Source organism: Sapajus apella, unplaced genomic scaffold (genome assembly GCF_009761245.1).
Source record: "Sapajus apella isolate SASKATOON/1434 unplaced genomic scaffold, GSC_monkey_1.0 scaffold39, whole genome shotgun sequence".
Lineage (NCBI taxonomy): Eukaryota > Metazoa > Chordata > Mammalia > Primates > Cebidae > Sapajus > Sapajus apella.
Genome location: NW_022436979.1, coordinates 18761481 through 18782328, shown reverse-complemented (window position 1 = coordinate 18782328; position 20848 = coordinate 18761481). Strand labels below are relative to the sequence as shown.

The 20848-nt window shown below is 40.4% G+C and overlaps 2 protein-coding genes across 5 annotated transcripts in view; one reads left to right on the top strand and one right to left on the bottom strand.

The window, feature by feature from the left end:
- The window catches only part of UFSP2 (UFM1 specific peptidase 2), a 26746-nt gene extending 9081 nt beyond the window's left edge, over nt 1-17665 (top strand). For 2 of the 4 annotated variants that reach the window (XM_032298794.1, XM_032298793.1), the window contains 8 exons: nt 1144-1301; nt 1984-2176; nt 3452-3598; nt 8210-8374; nt 8585-8709; nt 10885-10961; nt 12422-12546; nt 16208-17107. In XM_032298794.1, the coding sequence (XP_032154685.1) occupies nt 1144-1301; nt 1984-2176; nt 3452-3598; nt 8210-8374; nt 8585-8709; nt 10885-10961; nt 12422-12546; nt 16208-16294 (1077 nt within the window). In that variant the 3' untranslated portion in view covers nt 16295-17107. Of the gene's footprint in view, nt 1-1143; nt 1302-1983; nt 2177-3451; nt 3599-8209; nt 8375-8584; nt 8710-10884; nt 10962-12421; nt 12547-16207; nt 17108-17535 lie in introns of those variants that run through there. The other 2 variants (XR_004275358.1, XR_004275357.1) reach the window with 2 other exon arrangements.
- ANKRD37 (ankyrin repeat domain 37) lies at nt 16448-20776 on the bottom strand. Its single transcript, XM_032298805.1, has 4 exons — nt 20334-20776; nt 19973-20125; nt 17594-17685; nt 16448-17067 (listed from the first exon to the last, which is right to left on the bottom strand). Exons 1-4 carry the CDS (start codon nt 20358-20360, stop codon nt 16860-16862), a joined length of 480 nt encoding a protein of 159 aa, XP_032154696.1. The 5' UTR covers nt 20361-20776; the 3' UTR covers nt 16448-16859.
- Between the last annotated feature and the right edge of the window lie 72 nt (nt 20777-20848).

Here is a 20848-nt window from a genome sequence, read left to right as displayed (position 1 = left end):
TACTTTAATCCTTATCAGATTTTTACCTACCACTTTTAGCATCCATTGATAACTTTTGCCAGAATCCAATATTAATGTGGGGATTACAAAGTGGTGATTTTTCTAAATCTGTCATTTCCTTACGTATTATCTGCCATGGACTCTTACTTTATGCAGTAGTTTATGATCTGGTACTATCATTAGTTACTTTGATGCTTACATTTTCCAAGATTTGGCCGGTAGAAGCTTCTTCAAGCTCTCTCCAGTGCCCTTCTAACATTGTAATTTTGAGCACTTGCTATTTTTTTCCATCAGATGTTCCAGGTACAACATGTGATTTCCCTGTTGTAGCTGGAGAATCAGTCATTTTTCCATGAGCACATACTTTTACATATCTATACTATCCATGCACACACACAGAGCACATTCATTTTTATCTGTAAATCACATTGCTGCCCCTCACTCCACTTCAACCCTGCAGTGCTTGACCCTTTCCCAGTGAGAAGTCTGACTCCCGGGATCCTCAGTATTTTGCGAAATTTGTTGAGTGGAAATTTTGGAATGGTTGTTCCATACCCCTGTAAAAAATAAAACCTACAAAGTAGATAGAGTTTAATATTTGTTTATAGTTATTTATGTATTAGAGCAGGGGTATATAGTTATACTGTATGTTTAAAAGTTCCTTTGGTGTGTGGTTATTTTGTGTTCATTCGATTTTTTTAAAATTTTAAGTCAGTACAAAATTAGAGAGAATCATGTAATGAACCCCAGTGAACCTATGCCTGGATTTGACATTTATCCACACATGGCCAGCCTCATTTCATCTTTACTTCCTAATCTCTCTCCCCACATTACTTTGACACAGAAAATAATTTCTTTTTAAAATAATATTTGTGCTTTTAATCTTTTTACTGTAGTATAGCTTTATATACTATCCTTAAAAAGTCCTCTTCCTGGAAGGGTAGCGAGTTATCTGAGTTGACTGTTCATAGCCAGTTACAGATTGAACTCCTCGCCCTACTCTTTCACCCCCTTTCACTACTGTACTTGACTAGTCTTAATTTTTTTTCTTAATAAAAAAGACATTTTTAAAGACTTTTTACTTATTCTTTATATTTAGTGTTTAATGTACTACAAGTTGACTATTACTTTTTATCTATATAGCATCAAATAGTAAATATAGATCTTATGCTGGAAATGTCAACCTCCCTGGCAGCTGTAACACCCATCATTGAAAGGGAAAGTGGAGGACACCATTATGTTAATATGACTTTACCTGTCGATGCAGTTGTATCTGTTGCTCCAGAAGAAACATGGGGAAAGTAAGTCTTTTCATAGTACCACTGCCACATTTAAATGAGGGCACTTCCCCACAGTAATCAGAACCCATGTTTATATATCCTATAGGCATACCTAAGGTGTGCTTTTCTCCTTGTGTACTATTAACTGAAGAGCCATCTATTAATTAAATGGTTATTTGGAGGAAGTAGGGTAGCATGCTAAAACCTGGAGGGTTGGCTGGGCGCAGTGGCTCACGCCTGTAGTCCCAGCACTTTGGGAGGACAGGGCGGGTGGATCACGAGGTCAAGAGATCAAGACCATCCTGGCCAATATGGTGAAACCCCATCTCTACCAAAAATACAAAAATTAGCAGGGCGTGGTGGCACGCACCTAGAGTCCCAGCTACTCAGGAGGCTGAGGCAGGAGAATCGCTTGAACCCAGGAGGCTGAGGTTGCAGTGAGCCAAGATTGCGCCACTGCACTCCAGCCTGGCCACAGAGCAAGACTCCATTCTCAAAAAAAAAAAAAAACAAAACTGGAGGATTTCCCTTTATCCACAAAGAGCAAATGCACAGTTTCTTTTATAATGCATAATTCAGACTTCCTTTAAAAAACCTGGTCCAATCAAGTTTTTTACTGTATTAAGGATATATTAGCTCTGCACTTTTCTTTATTGTAGACACTGTAACTTTTGTTAATACACTTACATATTTCCCCCCACAGAGTTCGTAAACTTCTAGTTGATGCAATTCATAATCAACTAACTGATATGGAAAAATGCATTTTGAAATATATGAAAGGAACATCTATTGTGGTCCCTGAACCACTGCACTTTTTATTACCAGGGAGAAAAAATCTTGTAACAATATCATATCCTTCAGGAATACCAGATGGTCAGCTGCAGGCTTACAGAAAGGTAAAACCAGTTCATTTATTCTTAGAAAAAACAATAAGAACTGTCATTCATTTTGTGTTTAATTTTTTATTTCCAGTAAATGCAAGTTATTTTGTGATTTAACTTAAAAGTGTGGAAGTTATTAGACTATTAATTTTACATATTATTTAATTTCTGTTCTCATGAAACTTTATTAATGCAAAAATGTTGAACCTGTATATAACATTTTAATTTTAAATATTCAGTGTGGTTCATATATTCTGTGAAATTTTAATATTTCATATAGAAATGAAAAGGTGCTTACCTGCCTAAAGTAGCTGGTATTAACACATTTCTATAACTTCCACATTTGTAAAAGAGGCAAGATTACAGTTAGGGAAGGAAAATGATAACTTTACTAATTCTGGGTAGGATTTATGTTAATAATACTTCACAAGTAAGGTTATTTGGGATTTATTAGAGGAATTTTGGAGTAAACATGACCAGCATTCAAAGTACCGAGATTTATTGGCAAAATGACTGGTTTTGGTTGGAGTACATCTTTTTGATATGTGGACTTGCTTAGAACCCATCACAGTAGACCATGGAGCATCTTCCTAACCTCTGTCCTTAGGAAGAGATATATTATAATATAATACCCTGACCCTCTGCACATGGAGGTGACCTGATTTGTAGAAGCAATAGCTATAGTAGCTGATCTATTCAAACCACTGGAATACACAGAAGATAGGATAAAGAACATGTCAGACTTTTTAAAGTGACTATTAAATGTTTTCATTCCATTGAGAAAATACCACATTTTAAACATATATGTGTATTTATTTTCATGCCATGTTGGTTGGTTTTATATCACTAACTTCTACTCTGTAATCACTACCGCTTAAAATATAAAATATTTATAAAGCACCCTAGCCATGATTTTTTCTAAATACTTTGATATGATTATTGTTAATTATAATTTACTCATTTACAAGGCTATTTCAAAATCAGTCTTTAGCCTGGGTATATTTTAACAGACTATGTTATAATAAATAATTATTTTAAAATTATCTCAGTTCACTTACTCTAACAATTTATATTCATTTTTCTCTTCATTTATTTTCATCCTTCAAATGAAAATAAATCTTTCTTGGTTTTGGTTCAGTTTTCACCATCTTTGATGCTAGTGAATTAAATAATAAGTGTTTGGAAACTTTTATAACCCATATATGATTTTCTGTGTTTTATAACTTCTTTATTTATTGACTAGAAATCTAAATCACCAGCACTTTTTCTATTAATTCCAATTTCTTTTAGGAGTTACATGATCTCTTCAATCTGCCTCATGACAGACCCTATTTCAAAAGGTCTAATGCCTATCACTTTCCTGATGAGCCATACAAAGATGGTTACATTAGAAATCCACATACTTATCTTAACCCACCTAACATGGAGACTGGCATGGTGAGTTTAATTATTTATGGGAGTCACTTGACAGTTATGTTATTACTTGCTTTTTGTTGGTAACCGGTAGAAGACTTGATTGATTATACATGTCATCCCTAAAACATGATTTATCACCCATCTCTGTTAACAGACATTGCTTAAGACAGCAGTAATTAACAGTGGTCTAAAAAAGTTAATAATAGGTAGTATATACCACATTTCTCTTACTAAAATTCTCTTATTTCTTCAAAGGCTTGTCCCATTTTTTTATTCTGAACCTGAGAAATCATGCTAATTAAGGGCATAGTCTACTCAAACCACACTGTAGGATAAGTCTTTTTTTTTTTTTTTTTTTGAGACAGAGTCTCATTTTGTTGCCCAGGCTGGAGAGCAATGGCATAATCTCAGCTTCCTGAGTATCTGGGGTTGCAGGCAGCTGCCATCACACCTGATTAATTTTTGTATTTTTAGTAGAGACAGGGTTTCACCATGTTGGCCAGGCTGGTTTTGAACTCCTGACCTCAAGTGATCCACCCATGTAGGCCTCCCAAGGTGCTGGGATTACAGGCGTGAGCCACTGTGCCAGACCACTGTAGGATAAGTCTAATGAGGAACTAGACTTATTTTCTATGTAGCATATACCTGGTTGCCAAGGATAGATCTTTACTAAAGGTAGCTCAAATAAGAATGAATTGGTGGAGGGTGGTGGAAGGGTTACCTTAAGGATACATGGAGGCCAGTGAGAAAGGACCTTATAGGCATCCAAGATTAGGAATGCCAGTACAGCTGGGCCTCCTAGAAACAGCAGCCCTGTGACTGGCAGCTGTCTTCAGTCTCTCTCCAGGACCACGTGGAGACCTTGGTGGCATTTCTGTTGCTTTCTGTGTATGCTTGTGATACTCAGTGGCCTGTTCTTAACTTTGACTCTGTTTTCTCAGCCTCATACCCTTTATGTCTTCACTGTTTCAGCTTGTGTGTCACTTTTTCCTGTTCTTTCTTAGCTGCTCAGCATATGCTTCATTCTAACTGCATTTCCTGTTTCCGGCTACTTGGCTAACTCTGCACCTCTCAATTCAGATTCCCAAGAGAAAGAAAATGTGGCCATCATATCGTGGCATTTATTAATACCTTCTGAGCATCCAGGAGACCTGTGAGGAAATAATTAAGAGTGAATATATGTTACAATACCTACCCTAGAGAGTTAGGGGCCCACTTTTTATCTTAGTCATTAGAGTGTACTCAGGGCAGCAGATCCATCTGCAAAAGCTGTGGGCCAACCAGCTTCCATAGAAAGTTCCTTGCAAAAAGGCTAGTTCCTAAGAAGAACTTGGACAACAGAAGGTGTTGAATGAATACTGACTGATTTTTGGCAATAAAATAGGTTCATTATATATGTATTACAAAGACATAAGAAAAATATATGCTTTACGTATTTATCATGTAATATTTGATATGTACATATAATGCACAGTGGGAAAGTGAATACCAGGGACCCCTACCTAATTTAAGAAGCAAAACTTTACCAGTCTGACTGTGCTCTTTCCTTATCCACTCTCCTGCCTCTCCGGCACAGTTCCAGGAGGAACTATTAGGGGTTTTGTGTTCATCATTTCCTTCCTTTTTAAAAAATAGCTTCACTATATATGCTACATATTAATCTCTGCAATGTCGCTTTTAATATTGCATATTTTTAACTTTTATAAAAATGGTATCATTCTGTTCATAGTCTCTGCCACTTGCTTTTCCACTCAATGTTACGTATCAAAGATTCATCTCTGGTATTTTGTTTAAGTTCAGTCATCTTTCTGATTGTTTTCCAAGGTTTTTGCTGTTTAGACAATGAACATTCCTGTACCTCTCAATATATATGTGCAAGTTGTTAACACTTAGCTATATCTGCTTCATTTCTCCCTCTTTTTTTTTCCTTCTGAACCATTTCAAGGAAAGTTATATTATTTACCCTTGAATACTTTAGTACAAATCTTTCAACAATATAGATTTGCATGAATGAGACAAACTCAGTATGGTTATGATTCATTATTTTTTATTCCACCCCAGATTCCATTTGCTAATATTTTATGATTTTTGCATCTATGTTTGTGAATGATACTGGCTTATAATTTTCTTCTCTCGTACTGTTCTTATTTTTCTTTTTTCTTTTTTTGATGGAGTCTCACTCTTGATGCCCAGGCTGGAGCGCAATGGCACGACCTCGGCTCACTACAACCTCTGCCTCTTGGGTTCAAGTGATTCTGCCACAGCCTCTCGAGTAGCTGGGATTACAGGCACCCACCACCACACCTGGCTAATTTTTTGTATTTTTAGTAGAGATGGGGTTTCATGTTGGCCAGGCTGGTCTCGAACTCCTGACATCAGGTGATCCACCCACCTCCCAAAGTGCTGGAATTAACAGACATTTGCCACCACGCCCGCCATTATTTTACTTTTTTATTAGCGATATACTGGCTTGTTGAATGAGTTGGCTTAACGTTCCCTCTTTTTTAGTTTTCTAGAGAATTTTTTTTTTTTTGAGACAAAGTTTCACTCTTGTTGCCCAAGCTAGAATGCAATGGCGTGAAGTTTTTTTCTTGGTGGTAGTGGTGTATTTTGAGACAGAGCTTTGCTCTTGTTGCCCAGGCTGGACTGCCAGTGGCGTGATCTTGGCTCACTGCAAACTCCGCCTCCTGACTTCAGATGATCTACCCACCTTGGGCTCCAAAGTATTGGGATTACAGGCATGAGCCACTGTGCCTGACCAATTTTCTTTCTAACGTAAGGTTTTAAATGTCAAGCAAAGCACTGCTTTTAGTGTATCTTACAGGGTTAATTTGAAGGAGTTTAGTTTTGTTCACTTCTAAATATTTTTATATTTTCCTATTATGGTTTTTCTTTTGTCTATGTATTATTTAGAAGTATTCGTTGTGTCCAAATATGTCAGAATATATTTATTTACTTTTTTCTTTTTTTTATTTTAACTGGTTTCTGACTCTTGCCTCCTAATCAGAAAGAATTCTAAGTGAAACTAACTCTGAAATTTATTCAAACTTGTATTTGTTCCCTAAAAAAAAAAAATCTCATACTTGATGGCTTTAAACTACAGAAATATATTGTCTCAGTTCTGGAGGTCCGAAAGCGGTATCACCCAGCTGACATCACAGTGTCAATAGGGCCACCTTCCCCCCATCGGCTCTTGGGGACAGTCCATTCCCTAATGCCTGCCAGCATCCTTTGGGTTGTGGCCCCATCATTCCGATCGCTGCCTCCTTCTCCTCCTACGCCCCTCTCTTTTAAGGATATATGTGATTGTATTTAGGGCCCACTAGGATCCAGGATAATCTCCCCATCTTAAAATCCTTAACTTAATCATATCTATTAATACTTTTTCTTTTTTCTTTTACTATTTGGCATAGAGGGTGCATTCACAAGTTCTGGGGATTAAGATATATATACCTTTGGGAGTCACTTTTCAGCCTACCACAATGGTCAAGTTATAAATTTTTCTACCTGTGCTTGGGCAGAATATACATTCTCTAATTGTTGGGTAAGGGTTCTATCTTTGCCCCTGTCTCTTCTCACCTAATTTTTAAAACATAATATCAGTTGGGAGCCAGGTGTGGTGGTGTGTGCCTGTAATCCCAGACTACTCAGGAAGCTGAGGCAGGAGGATCACGTGAGCCCAGAAGTTCAAGACCAACCTGAGCAACATAGGGAGGAGACCCAATCTCAAAAATACAGAAAGCAAAACCCAGATTTTCTTAAAAAAAAAAAAAAAAAAAAGACATATGCATTCTTAGCATTATAAGTAAGAATTTATATTAATAATTTATTTATCTTAATTTTTGACCTTAGAGTCATCAAATAACATACCTGGGCTGTAATCATGGCAGGTTTATAAATTTTCACAGACATTCTTCCTGTGTCCCATGACATGGACCCTTCATTTGTTTGTTCATTCCTTTATTCCTTCCTTCATTCCTTCAGCATTTATTATTCAACAACATTTACATCAGCTGTGTGCAGGCGTGTTGTAGAAGCTTGGGCCCAAAAGTGAATAAGACACAGTGCGTGTGCTCACTGAGCTATTACTGTAGGCAGGCAGATATTTTTTAAATGATAAGTAATGTGTCGAGTAATGATAAGCTTTGTAAAAACAAAGAGGACAGAGATGACGGGTGAGGTGAGGGTGGGGTGCTGAGAGAATGCGTGGGCCGTTTGTAGACTGGGTGGTCAGGGAAGACCTCTGACATCTCAGTGGAGACCTGAGTGAAGTGAGAGTGCAAGCTGAACACTTAATTTGGAAAAAAAGAGTTCCAGGCCAAGAGATCTGTGAGGCTCTGAGGTCGTACTGTCCCTGGAATGTGGGAATCAAAAGTAGAGGGAGCAATAGGGAAAAGTTTAGGGGACGAAGTTGGACAGGCCAGACGGCAGGTCCTGCTGGGCCCCTCGGTAAGGGCTTCGAACCTCAAGTAAAAAGCCAGGAAGGTATGTTAAACCATAGATCTGTGAAGGCATTTTTATAAGGAATTAAAGTAACAGTCTAAGAACATTAAAACGTAATTCAGGAGTATATACAGAATATGTACTTCTATCCTAAGTTAATATTTCACTGTGTTTCTTCTCTGTATATAGGTTTGTGTGGTCCAGGGCATATATGGTTATCATCATTATATGCAGGACCGGATAGATGACAATGGCTGGGGCTGTGCTTACCGATCTCTGCAGACCATCTGCTCTTGGTTCAAACATCAGGGATACACAGAGAGGTCCATTCCAACACACAGAGAAATCCAGCAGGTACAGAACACACCACTTTAAATTATAATCGACTGTACATTTCATTAGCCTTTAATATTTCATTGATGCTTTTGTTACCTCATGGTGCAGACTTACTACTGTTTTGAAGAAAAAAATATTCTTTTACTGGTAATCAGGAAAAATGCCCTAAATATAGTTTTTAATAGCTGTCTTGTGTATGGATTTTTTTATATTTTTAAACACGTGAAGGCTCTGGTTGATGCCGGCGACAAACCAGCAACATTTGTCGGATCACGGCAATGGATTGGATCTATTGAGGTGCAGCTGGTACTAAACCAATTGATTGGTGTCACTTCAAAAATACTGTTTGTCAGGTAAGGACACTTTAGAAATTAGATAAATCATTTCAAAGTGACAGTCTGTCATTTTAATTAAAATAATAGAAAAATGGTGTCTTCCCTTATTATTTACATTCCTTTCCCTTCTCCCTTATTACCTCATTGCTTTTAAATCTCATTTTTTTAACCTTAATTTTTTTTCAATATTTTTTTTGGAAGGCTCTGAGTTTATGAATAAACTTTGTGATGTAATGTATACTTGCACTATCTAGGCCTAATTTTAGCCTAGAAGAGGAAACCTTAAAAATATATTAATGTTGAGTAAAGTCATAAAAATTCTATTAACAGGCCGGGCGCGGTGGCTCAAGCCTGTAATCCCAGCACTTTGGGAGGCCGAGGCAGGTGGATCACGAGGTCAAGAGATCGAGACCATCCTGGTCAACATGGTGAAACCCCGTCTCTACTAAAAATACAAAAAATTAGCTGGGCATGGTGGCACGTGCCTGTAATCCCAGCTACTCAGGAGGCTGAGGCAGGAGAATTGCCTGAACCCAGGAGGCGGAGGTTGCGGTGAGCCAAGATCGCGCCATTGCACTCCAGCCTGGGTAACATGAGTGAAACTCCGTCTCAAAAAAAAAAAAAAATTCTATTAACAGTTTCTTTGTGCTCCAGTCTTTTAAAAAGTTTGAGTTAAATGTTGATCTATGACTGACCTTTTTGTTTACCTCCTGCTCTTTTTCTTCCTAAGATGTTAATAATCCAGTAATGTGTCCAAATAATGTATTCATTTTATCTTGTCCAATGTATCTTAACCATAATTCTAATATTAAAATGAGAAACTATAAATAAATTAAACATTTTCTATGACCATAACTAGCTTACTCCTGATTGTATGAGCTTGTTTTAAAATACATTTTCTTAAAAGAAAAGAAAGAAAACCCCCAAAAAACAAATAAAATGCATTTCCTATTGTTAATTATAGGAACATTGTCCTCATTGTATCAGTACCCAGTGGTTATGGAAATCATTGGTAAAAAATGACAGACTGGCCGGGCACGGTGGTTCACACCTGTAATCCCAGCACTTTGGGAGGCCCCAGGCGGGTGGATCACCTGAGGTCAGGCATTCCAGACCAGCCTGGCCAACAGAGTGAAACCCCGTCTCTACTAAAAATACAAAAATTAGTCAGGCAGGTGTGGTGGCACATGTCTGTAATCCCAGCTACTCAGGAGACTGAGGCAGGAGAATCGCATGAAGAGGCAGAGGTTTCATTGTGCTGAGATTGCGCCTCTGCACTCCAGCCTGGGTGATACAGGGTGACTCCATCCGGGGGAAAAAAAAAAGTGACAGCCTAGGTAGTGAAGAACTTTTTTTTAAAGTGACAGTTTTGGTAATTAAAACATTATACATTCCTCATTAAGCAAGAGCTAAGGTTTAGCACCACCTGGCACCTCCCACCCCAAAAATACCTCCCTTCATCAGCCCATCTTTCTCAAAAGTAAAAATTCTGATATTCCCTAAAAAAATAGTATGTTGCACTTGAAAACACTTTACAGGTTTCACAGTGATTTTACAGACATATATTTTAGTCCTAGACTCTCCTCCGTTTTGTAGACAGGTCAGATATTTTGGGTCCCTATTTAAAGATGAAGAAGTACAGACTAAGAAGTCTACCAGGAAGAAGACAAGAACCCAGGACTTAACACTTATTCTTCTGATTAAGTCCATCCATAAGAACTCCCTGAGCCTCAAGGTGATGTTTCAACTTAATGTTAAAAACCCAGTGCCTCATGCCTGTAATCCCAGCACTTTGGGAGGCTGAGGTGGGTGGATCACGAGATCAGGAGATCAAGACCATCCTGGCAAACATGGTGAAACCCTGTCTCTACTAAAAATACAAAAAGAGCAAGACTCCGTCTCAAAAAAAACCCAAAAAACCCAGGACCTCCTTTATGCAGTTCAAGAAGCAGAAGATCAAGGTCTTCTATCTTCTTTCCTAGCACACATAGTGGCCTTAAGTATTTCGAATTTATGTTGCCTTAAATTGTAAGGTTTAATTGCTCTCTCAGTTCCCTACCACTTAATTTTATTTGCAGTTACATATTTTTTTCAATAACAACCCAGAAAAGAAAAGAATTTTTTGTCTCCTAGCTCATTATTTGACCTTAGTGTTGGAAGTGGTTCAACTGATAGACAATGGTTTCTTTCTAGCCAAGGTTCAGAAATGGCCTCTCAAGGACGGGGACTGGCTAATCATTTCCAAAGCGAAGGAACTCCAGTTATGATCGGTAAAGTGTTTCAGACATCTTTTTGTATGTAAAACTTATAAATATTTAATGTTGCATAAAATCAGTCATTTTAAACATTTTGAAATTCACTTTTACACCATATGTATGGATCTCTGGATATTGAAAAAAATGTCCAAGGTGGCTTAAAGGTTACAAAAAAGATTATAATAACCAGAAGAAGTAAAGGCTGAGAAATGGTAGCTATGTTCAAACAATTAAAGAGCTGAGAGCAGTAGTAAAAAGAGGAGGTGGTCCAGCTGAGCTTCATAAGTCATGACTCTGTCATGACTCTGTCACTAACGCTGGCTTTGTGACATTTTGCCAATTACTTACCTCTCTGGATTTTATTTGTAAAATAAGATTGAATTAGTTGATCTAAAGATGCATAATTCTGTGAAGAACAAGACCTGTCCTGTGATGACAGAAGGCACACTGAGACTAGTGTGTAAGAAACGGAGGCAGAAGTCAGGTGCAGTGGCTCACACCTGTAATCCTAGCACTTTGGGAGGCCAAGGCAGGAGGATAGCTTGCGTCCAGGAATTCGAGACCGGCCTGGGCAACATGGCAAGACCTCATCTCTTCCAAAAAATATATATATATAAAAATTAGCCAGCATGGTGGCATAAGCCTGTAGTGCCAGCTGCTCAGGAGACGGAGGGGGGAGGATTGCTTGAGCCCAGGAAGTAGAGGCTGCAGTGAGCCAAGATCATTCCACTGCTCTCCAGCCTAGGTGACAAAAGTGAGACTCTGTCTCAAAAAAAAAAGGAAATGGAGGCTGATGTCTACAAAATATCAGAAAGAACTTAATGAGTAGGTCAGGGCCCAGTAGCTCACACCTGTAATCCCAGCATTTTAGGGGGCTGAGGCAGGTGGATCACTAGAGGCCAAGAGTTCAAGACCAGCCTGGCCAACATGGCAAAACCCTGTCTCTACTAATAATAGAAAAATTAGGCAGGTATGGTGGCACACACTGTAATCCCAGCTACTTGGGTGGCTGAAGCAGGAGAATCGCTTGAGCCTGGAGGTGAAGGTCGCAGTGAGCCGAGATCGCCCATTCTACTCCAGCCTGGGTGACAGTGCAAGACTCTGTCTCAAAGAAAAAAAAAAAGAGTGGAGTGCTGTATCACTGGAGGTACTCAGGCAGCAGGACCATCTGCTGAGAGACGCACCACAGCAGTGATTGTTGCTCTATTCGGAAAAGTTTATGGCCCTTTCTAAATCCAATTTAGGTAACTATATGGATATGACGGTGGAATATAAATTTTATGTGATTATAGATATGACTGAATCCTCTATGTGTTAACAAAGCTGTCATTGTATCCTTTCAGAGTATATCTGACATTGTGGTCCATTTAATGCTATTTTAAATCAGTTAATAGACAAAGTAATCTGTCTTTTTCAATTGAACAGGCATTTGACATTTGTTGATACCTTATTTGTATTTCCTGTTTCTTCTATAGGGGGAGGAGTTTTGGCCCACACAATACTAGGAGTTGCATGGAATGAGATTACAGGGCAGATAAAGTTTCTGATTCTAGATCCACATTATACAGGTGCTGAAGACCTGCAAGTTATTTTGGAAAAGGTAAGTATCCATTTAACACAAATTGAGACATGCGGCAGAGAACCTAGAAAGGAAGGATGGCAAACTGGCTGGTAACAGAAAGACCGCAAGCCGAGGGCAGTGAGCCTCCCTGAGGAGGCTTTCTGAGGCCGTGGTTAGTAGGCCTCTGTATAGGGAAGGTGCAGGAACAATGCACATTGCAAAAGACAAAATTTAGGTTAGATTTTTTAGAAACTTTCTCAGTTATTAAACTTAATAGTAGGACAAACACTCATACATATATTCCTTTGGAGATTTTAGAGCTTTCATAAACAAATGTATCAAAGTTTATCAGTGTCTTAAAATAGAATGAGTGGACTACATAAACTTCTGAATTTTAGAATGAACCAAAAGATAGCTAAGCAGTATGCTAGACATTATGGAGGCTTGACTAATTTTATTTACATATAACCTGATCTCATTCTATAAAGTGTTTGAAGTTATACATATTTGAGAGTATTTGTTCTTACTTACAATAGCAGGTAAAGGAGGTAAAAATTGTTAATTCATAGTTAACTGATTCTCACGTATGGAAACTCAGTACCAAGTCTTTTGGAGAAAGTATTGTAAAACATAATGACCTGTAATTTTAAGTAACATTTATATTCTTGGCCAAATACATTGAAATTGCAGAAAATACATACAATACAAAATGTTTTAATATGTTAAAGAGTTTTTGGCAGGGCACGGTGGCTCACACCTGTAATCCCAGCACTTTGGGAGGCCAAGGCGGGTGGATCACCTTAGATCAAGAGTTTGAGACCAGCCTGGTCAACATGGTGAAACCCCATCTCTACTAAAAAATACAAAAATTAGCTGGGCATGGTGGCGGGCGCCCGTAATCCCAGCTGTTCAGGAGGCTGAGGTAGTAGAATTGCTTGAACCCAGGAGGTGGAGGTTGCAGTGAGCCCAGATCACGCCATTGCACTCCAGCCTGGGTAACAAGGGCAAAACTTCATCTCAAAAAAAAAAAAAGTTTTTAATGTGTGTAGTCCAATTCTCTTATATCCTCAGTTTACTAAAGTCTCTTGTTTACAATAAGGGTAAAGGCTAACAGGATAGAAATGTGTTGTTACAGTTTTAAGTGTTTTCTGTTTCCTTGCTTTCCTCTTTTACAACATTTGGAATTTGAAGTCTGTAAAAGGTTTTTGACTGGTACACGTATCTCACTGAATATAGTAGCGATATTCTTGTTCTGTAGCAAGGTGTTCATTCATTCAGTACTTATTAAGTACCTAATCAATGCCAGGCACTGTCCCAAGCACTAGCGGTATTAGAAGAGGTTTTTAGGGAGCTAAACACTTTTAGTGTAGGACAGAGAAGGATTCCAAAAAGAACTCTCAAGAAAAAAAATGCCATCTCGGGCGGGTTTACGCGGCCAGTGCTATAGTGGCACCCTGTAGAGGCAGTGGAAAGCCGCGCTCCAGGTAGATGAACGTGTCCAGGGCTAGGTAGAGAGGTGAGGCTGGAAGGACACGCCAAGCTCAGTCAAAAAGGATGGTCTTTGTGAGCAGACATTTAGATTTTTTTTAAAGGCAGGGAGAAGTCTTAATTATTTTTATCACAAAATTTCTCTTTTCTGGTTGGCTCAAGGGGCCCTGCACTAGACGGGATTATCTAGATAAGGTTTCAGAACAATTAGAGTAAGGGGTTGTCCCTGATTCCTTTCTCTGAGAATTGCAATCTCCATCTTTGCTAGTTCTGTTTCTATAGAACTTTGCAATAGCAGAAACCTCCTTGCTCTATTTGCATACACAAGAAACTATGAAGCCAAGGTCCTGCCATTAGAACTACTGATTCACTTGACTCCAAGAACCCAGGAGGCGAGAGGAGAGTCCATCTCTGCCTGACCTCTTTACTCTCCCATGGTGCTTTCCTGTTTGAAGTTCCCAGGCTGGTCATCTCACAGGAAAGAAGCATGTGCCAAGCACTCTCTCTCCCTATACAGTCCCATTCTGACACTCTCTCTACCCAATTCTCCTTTAAAAAGTTTAGATCTGGTTACCTGGTCAAGGCCTTCATGTGTAAAAGGATCAAAAAATGGTTAAAGGCTGGGTGTGGTGGCTCACGTCTGTAATCCCAGCACTTTGGGAGGCCGAGGTGGGTGGATCACAAAGTCTGGAGATTGAGACCATCCTGGCCAACATGGTAAAACGCTGTCTCTAGTAAAAGTACAAAAAATTAGCCGAGCATGGTAGTGTGCACCTGTAGTCCCAGCTACTTGGGAAGGTGAGGCAGGAGAATCGCTTGAACTTGGGGGGCAGATGTTGCAGTGAGCCGAGATCGCACCACTGCACTCCAGCCTGGGCAACAGAGCAAGACTCCATCTCAAAAAAAAAAAAAAAAAAAAAAAAAAAAAAAAAAAAAAAGTGAAAACAGAGATAGTATGAGTCTTTTTTGTATTTGTCTATTAAGAAAACAGATTTTAGGACATTCAATTAATAGAGTTTTGCTGAAAGAGATGATAAACAGAATATAGGTTACCTAGGGAGAATGGGAGGTAGGCCTGGGGGAGGATTTTTTACTTTTATCTTTTTTTTTTTTTTTAACAACATGTATCTTATTTAGGAAGGAGTCAGGCCACTGCTTGTCACTCACTCAGTGGTATTTTCAGAATCCTCAGCTAGCTTCCTCGCAAGGATTTCTTAAAGCATTTCATTTGCGACTCATATAATACAGACACAGTTACTGATTTTTTCTTCAGGTTTTCTTTAATAAGTCAGTGGCCCTAGAAGAAATCTGAGAACATTTCATACCCTAAATGCGATTTTGTTTGAAAGTAATTTTTTCTGTTGGCGAAAAGGATGAATACTGACATGAAGCATAGAAACTACAACTGAGTAATACTTGGGATTTGAAAATGAAAGGGCACCGAGTGCCAAGCATGGGGCAAGCTGAGGTTTCTCACTACCGTATTTCAGTCCTGAGATGCCACTGAATGCTGCTGTACTCCTTTATGGACGATGAAGACAATCAGGCTGGCAGTTCACTTATCACATGCTATCAATTGCAAGTGGTAAAACTATTCATCTCAGATCAGTAAAGTGTGGTATCTGGAATAACAGTTACGATAAGTAAATTTTTCTTTTTTAATGATTTTTATGATGAATTATTTAGAATTAAAATAATATAGACTTAAAAGTTCAAAAATCGGCCGGGCGTGGTGGCTCACACCGGTAATCCCAGAACTTTGGGAGGCCGATGTGGGCAGATCACGAGGTCAAGAGATGGAGACCATCCTGGCCAACATGGTGAAACCCCGTCTCTACTAAAAATACACAAAATTAGCTGGGCATGGTGGCGCATGCCTGTAATCCCAGCTACTCAGGAGGCTGAGGCAGGAGAATTGCCTGAACCCAGGAGGCGGAGGTTGCGGTGAGCCGAGATCGTGCCATTGCACTCCAGCCTGGGTAACAAGAGTGAAACTCCGTCTCAAAAAAAAAAAAAAAAAGTTCAAAAATCTACCTCAAAGGGACCCAGATAAGTTACTTTTCTATGCCTAGTAGGAATTCAAATCCTTGAATGATATAAAGGCATTTAGAGTTTCTGCCAAGGTCCTGCTGACAGAGTGTGATGTCATGATTTCCATCACATAATCTTGCAACTTTATAAAAGGCTTTCCTTTCCCTTCTCCCCTATCCAGGGCTGGTGCGGATGGAAGGGCCCAGACTTTTGGAACAAGGATGCATACTATAACTTATGTCTTCCTCAGCGACCAAATATGATTTAAAATATATGATTGAAGACTGCAGTAGAGTGGTAGAGTGGTATTATAAATTGGTGGATAAAGAATCAGTTTAATTTCACATTAAATTCTGGTTTTAGTTTGACGGTTTAAACTATGACCTTTTTCAAAGGTTGTAAATACTGCACAGAGAATGTATTTTTCAGACATCCCTTTAATGACTTAAAAGACAAAGCATACACAACCAGCATATTATAGGCATGTAAATACATGTGTTCTTAAATGGATCTTCACTTGGAAGAAAGATTTCCTCCTTCTCAGAAGGCGTTTAGACACATATGGTAAGCAAAAAGCTGGAGCTCATACGTCTGCATGAAATGAAGGCGTTTCTTCAGACATCTTCATAACCCACGTGACATCTGTTTTTAAAAAACGTATTAACATTAAAAACTTTTTTTAAAAAAAGAGTTTTATCCCCAAACTTCTACCACGCAGGCACATTTTTGGTCTCCAGACTCTATAAGTACAACCAGTATTACAATGTCACTAGAATAATAAATGCTATGCACGCAAGAGATCACGGAGGAACAGAGCGGCAGCTCGGAGTCACTTACCAACACTTCCTCTTCCCACTGATATTTTCCACACTTCCAAAACTTCGTTTCTGTCTGAGCACAGGAGCACAGTCATCCCTGTCAGAGTGTTCACTTGATTTTTTTGTCTGCGTACATTTAATTGTTGTAAGAAACTTGGCACATTCTGGAAATCCACATGACCAAGCAAGATCTTCAGCTGTTTGCCCATCCTTGTTACATAAACTGAAAATATGATAAAAATTGAGTTAAATGAAAAACTGAACTTCTAAAGTGTTTTTTAGTATCTTACAAAGGAATTTTGGGCTCATACAAATGTTGGCTGCAGAACAGAAGAGGTAAAGAACGCATAGGGAAAGTGCATTTTTGGTTATTTTGTATTCTCAGCAGCTAACAGAATCCAGCATAGAGCGGGCATTCCATTTTTGAATGAAGAATTATTTGCTGTTTAATACAGTGGATGAGTACCCAAAGATAGTCAATGAGAACTATAGAATTGGTTTTCCTAAGCCGATTGAAGTAGAATACCGTCTAATGAACAGAATTGCAACTCTGACTGCTCAGGATCTTTCTACTTACTCAAACTGAGTATTATTAGACAGCACCAACAGCCTAAGTTAACATTTAAATGACAACACTAAATTGTCAATTAGGCAAGCATTATTTTTGGAAGCACATGTAACTATGCTTCAGGAGTCTGATTATTTAATCCAAGAAAACATAAAATGTGAAGCCATGATGTCGTACTCACTTGATTTGGGCATCACTGGCCACAAGCAGGCTAAGGCACTCCAGGCTTCCAACCTTTGCTGCCTTGTGTAGTGGAGCTTCTCCTAAAACATCCTTAAGGTAAGACAGTGCATTTTAGAGTCTCCCAAAAATACTTTCTTATGGAAGTTGGTGAGTGACATCTAATATTAGCTATTTAAGGAAGCTACTTAGAACTGCATTGTATGGACTGAAATTTTAATTCAAGCTTTTTATTTTTGTTTTTTTCTTCTGTAAGCTGTAAAAGCTTTTTATTTTTTGATACGTTCTGTTTGCTTTTTCATACAGTTTTCATTAATAAAAATATGTGTGGCCAGGTGCCGTGGCTCACGCCTGTAATCCCAGCACTTCGGGAGGTGGGCAGATCACCTAAGGTTAAGAGTTTGAGACCACCCTGGCCAACATGGTGAAACCACATATCTACTAAAAATACAAAAATTAGCTGGGCGTGGTGGTGTGCACCTGTGATCCCAGCTGCTAGGGAGGCTAAGGCAGAAGAATCACTTGAACCCAGGAGGCAGAGGTTGCAGTGAGCTGAGATCACACCATTGCACTCCAGCCTGGGTGACAAGAGCCAAACTCCCATCTCAATAAACAAATAAATAAAAACTTGTAGCCATATCCACATACATTAAAATGTAAGCAAATAAAAAGAGTTGTCCCAGAAGAGTTTACAATTTAAAATTCCCCATGCTTAAATATTTAATGGAAGATGAAAACTACAGTAAGAAAGTTCTTTAGGAAATTAGAATGGCTGTGGACATATCTCACAAGAATTTAAATTGCTGGAGGGAGACTTGGTAATATAGCAATTATTTCTTTTTTTTTTTTTTTTTTTGAGACGGAGTTTCGCTCTTATTACCCAGTCTGGAGTGCAATGGCACGATCTCGGCTCACCGCAACCTCCGCCTCCCAGGTTCAGGCAATTCTCCTGCCCCAGCCTCCTGAGTAGCTGGGATTACAGGCACGCACCACCATGCCCAGCTAATGTTTTTGTATTTTTAGTAGAGACGGGGTTTCACCGTGTTGACCAGGATGGTCTCGATCTCTTGACCTCGTGATCCACCCGCCTCGGCCTCCCAAAGTGCTGGGATTACAGGCTTGAGCCACCGCGCCCGGCAGCAATTATTTCTTTTGAAATAAACTGTAGATCTACGCTGTTCAATAAGATAGTCAACAGCCACTTAAAGCTACAGTATTCGTAATGCAGCTAGTCTGATTTGAGATACGCTGTCACACCAGAATGTGAAGATACAGAATAAAAGAAGACATAAAATAATCTAATCAGCCATTGGTTTATGTTGATTACATATTGAACCAATAATATTTTGGTTTTTTTTTTGTTTTTATTGAGACAGAGTCTCACTGTATCACCCAAACTGCATCCAGCGGTGTGATCTCGGCTCACTGCAAACTCTGCCTACCAGGTTCAAGCACTTCTCCTGCCTCACCCTCCCCAGTAGCTGGAATTACAGGTAACTGCCACCATGCCTGGCTAATTTTTTTGTATTTTTAGTAGAGACGGGTTTCTCCATGTTGGCCAGGCTGGTCTTGAACTCCTGACTTCAGGTGATCCTCCTGCCTTCTCTTCCCAAAGTGCTGGGATTACAGGCGTGAGCCAGTGCACCCAGCTGTGAATTGATAGTATTTGGGACCAATCGGATTACATTACTAAAATTTCATGTTTCATTTCCCTTTTTTAATGTGGCTACTTAAAAATTTGAAATTTCTCATGTCTTCACATCAAGGCTGGAAAAAAAAAAAATTTAAAATTACATCTGTCAGCCGGGAACAGTGGCTCACGCCTGTAATCCCACCACTTTGGAAGGCCAAGGCGGGCGGGTCAGGAGGTCAGGAGATCAGACCATCCTGGCCTATATGGTGAAACCCTGTCTTCACTAAAATACAAAAAAAAAAAAAAAAAAAAAGCCAGGCGTGGGATGTGGTGGCGCATGCCTGTAGTCCCAGCTACTTGCAAGGCTGAGGCTGCAGTGAACAGAGACCGCGCCACTGCACTCCAGCCTGGCGACAGAGCAAGCCAAGGTCTCAAAAAAAAAATAAAAATTAGACGCCGGGCGTGGTGGCTCACGCCTGTAATCCCAGCACTTTGGGAGGCCCAGATGGGTGGATCACCTAAGGTTGGGAGTTCAAGATCAGCCTGTCCAACATGGAGAAACCCGGTCTCTTTTAAAAAAAAAAAAAAAAAATTACATGTCTTGCATTCTGTTTCTATTGGACATCACTGCTATAGACATGTTTATAACAGCTGAAACAATTGGTGTTCTTGGTGTCTGAGACATGTTTGTGTGGATCTGGGAGGGAGGGGAGAGCTGTACACAGCAACAATCAGTTACCTAGTTACCTGCTGGTTGAGGTCAGCGCCCGTCTGCAGCTGCCAGAGAAGAAAGCAAGCAAGGCCGCCTCCTGCAGCCAAGTGGACAGGCGACTGCTTGCAGGGATCCGGGGGTGCGTTGACCGAGGCCCCTTTCTCCAGCAAATGCTTAAGACCGTCCACCTGCGGGAAGAAAACACATCCAGCACCCTTCTCTTTTCTCCAGTCCCGCGCCTCTTCGGGGTGCCAAAACTCCCCCAACTTCAAAACCAGCTCTGACGAGGCGTGACCAGGCAGCGCCCAGTGGCGAGTCCCCGCGTTCCCGAGAAGACGCGTCTGGAAGCTTGAGCCTGCAGGACAAAAGCTCGAGCTCTGTGAGCCTAAGTCTTACCTCCGGGTTGCAATCGAGCAACAGCATTTCCCGCCTCCGGCAGATGACAAAAGTCCTTCGGAGTTCAGAGCGGTGGGACACTCGCCGCACCCTGGCAGGTAAGAGTGCGCGGTCCCGCCCTAGCACGGGAGAATTTAAAGACCGCTGGGACTTGCGGGCCAGCCCCTGGCAGCTGCGCCCGGGCAGCCTAATCCACAGCAGCCCGAACCCGGCCCAGCCCAGCAACGGCGGCACGTACACAAACACTGGCACGTGGAGCCGGCGCCGGGGGCGGGGAAAAGGGGCGGGAGCGCGGGGCCATCCGCCGATTGGCCAGCTGCGGAGGCGCCGGGCCCGCCCACCTAGGGGCGGGGCCCGCGGCCGCCCCACGTAGCCGCAGCGCGCGTGCGCAGGGCAAGTCAGTGGGCGGGGTAGGACGGGCGTCGGGGCGGGTGGGGTTCCGCGGCCGCCATGAGGCGTGCTGCGTTTGACACGTCTCCTGGTAACGCGCCCGCCCTTTGATCCTTCTGGAGAAG

Coding starts and splice junctions, on each gene's coding strand:
- ANKRD37 (XM_032298805.1), bottom strand. CDS start 20,360: ATGCTGTTGCTCGATTGCAACCCGGAG. Junction 20,126..20,333: donor TGCTCGATTGCAACCCGGAG/GTAAGACTTAGG, acceptor TTCTTCCCGCAG/GTGGACGGTCTTAAGCATTT. Junction 17,686..19,972: donor GCGCTGACCTCAACCAGCAG/GTAACTAGGTAA, acceptor TCTTACCTTAAG/GATGTTTTAGGAGAAGCTCC.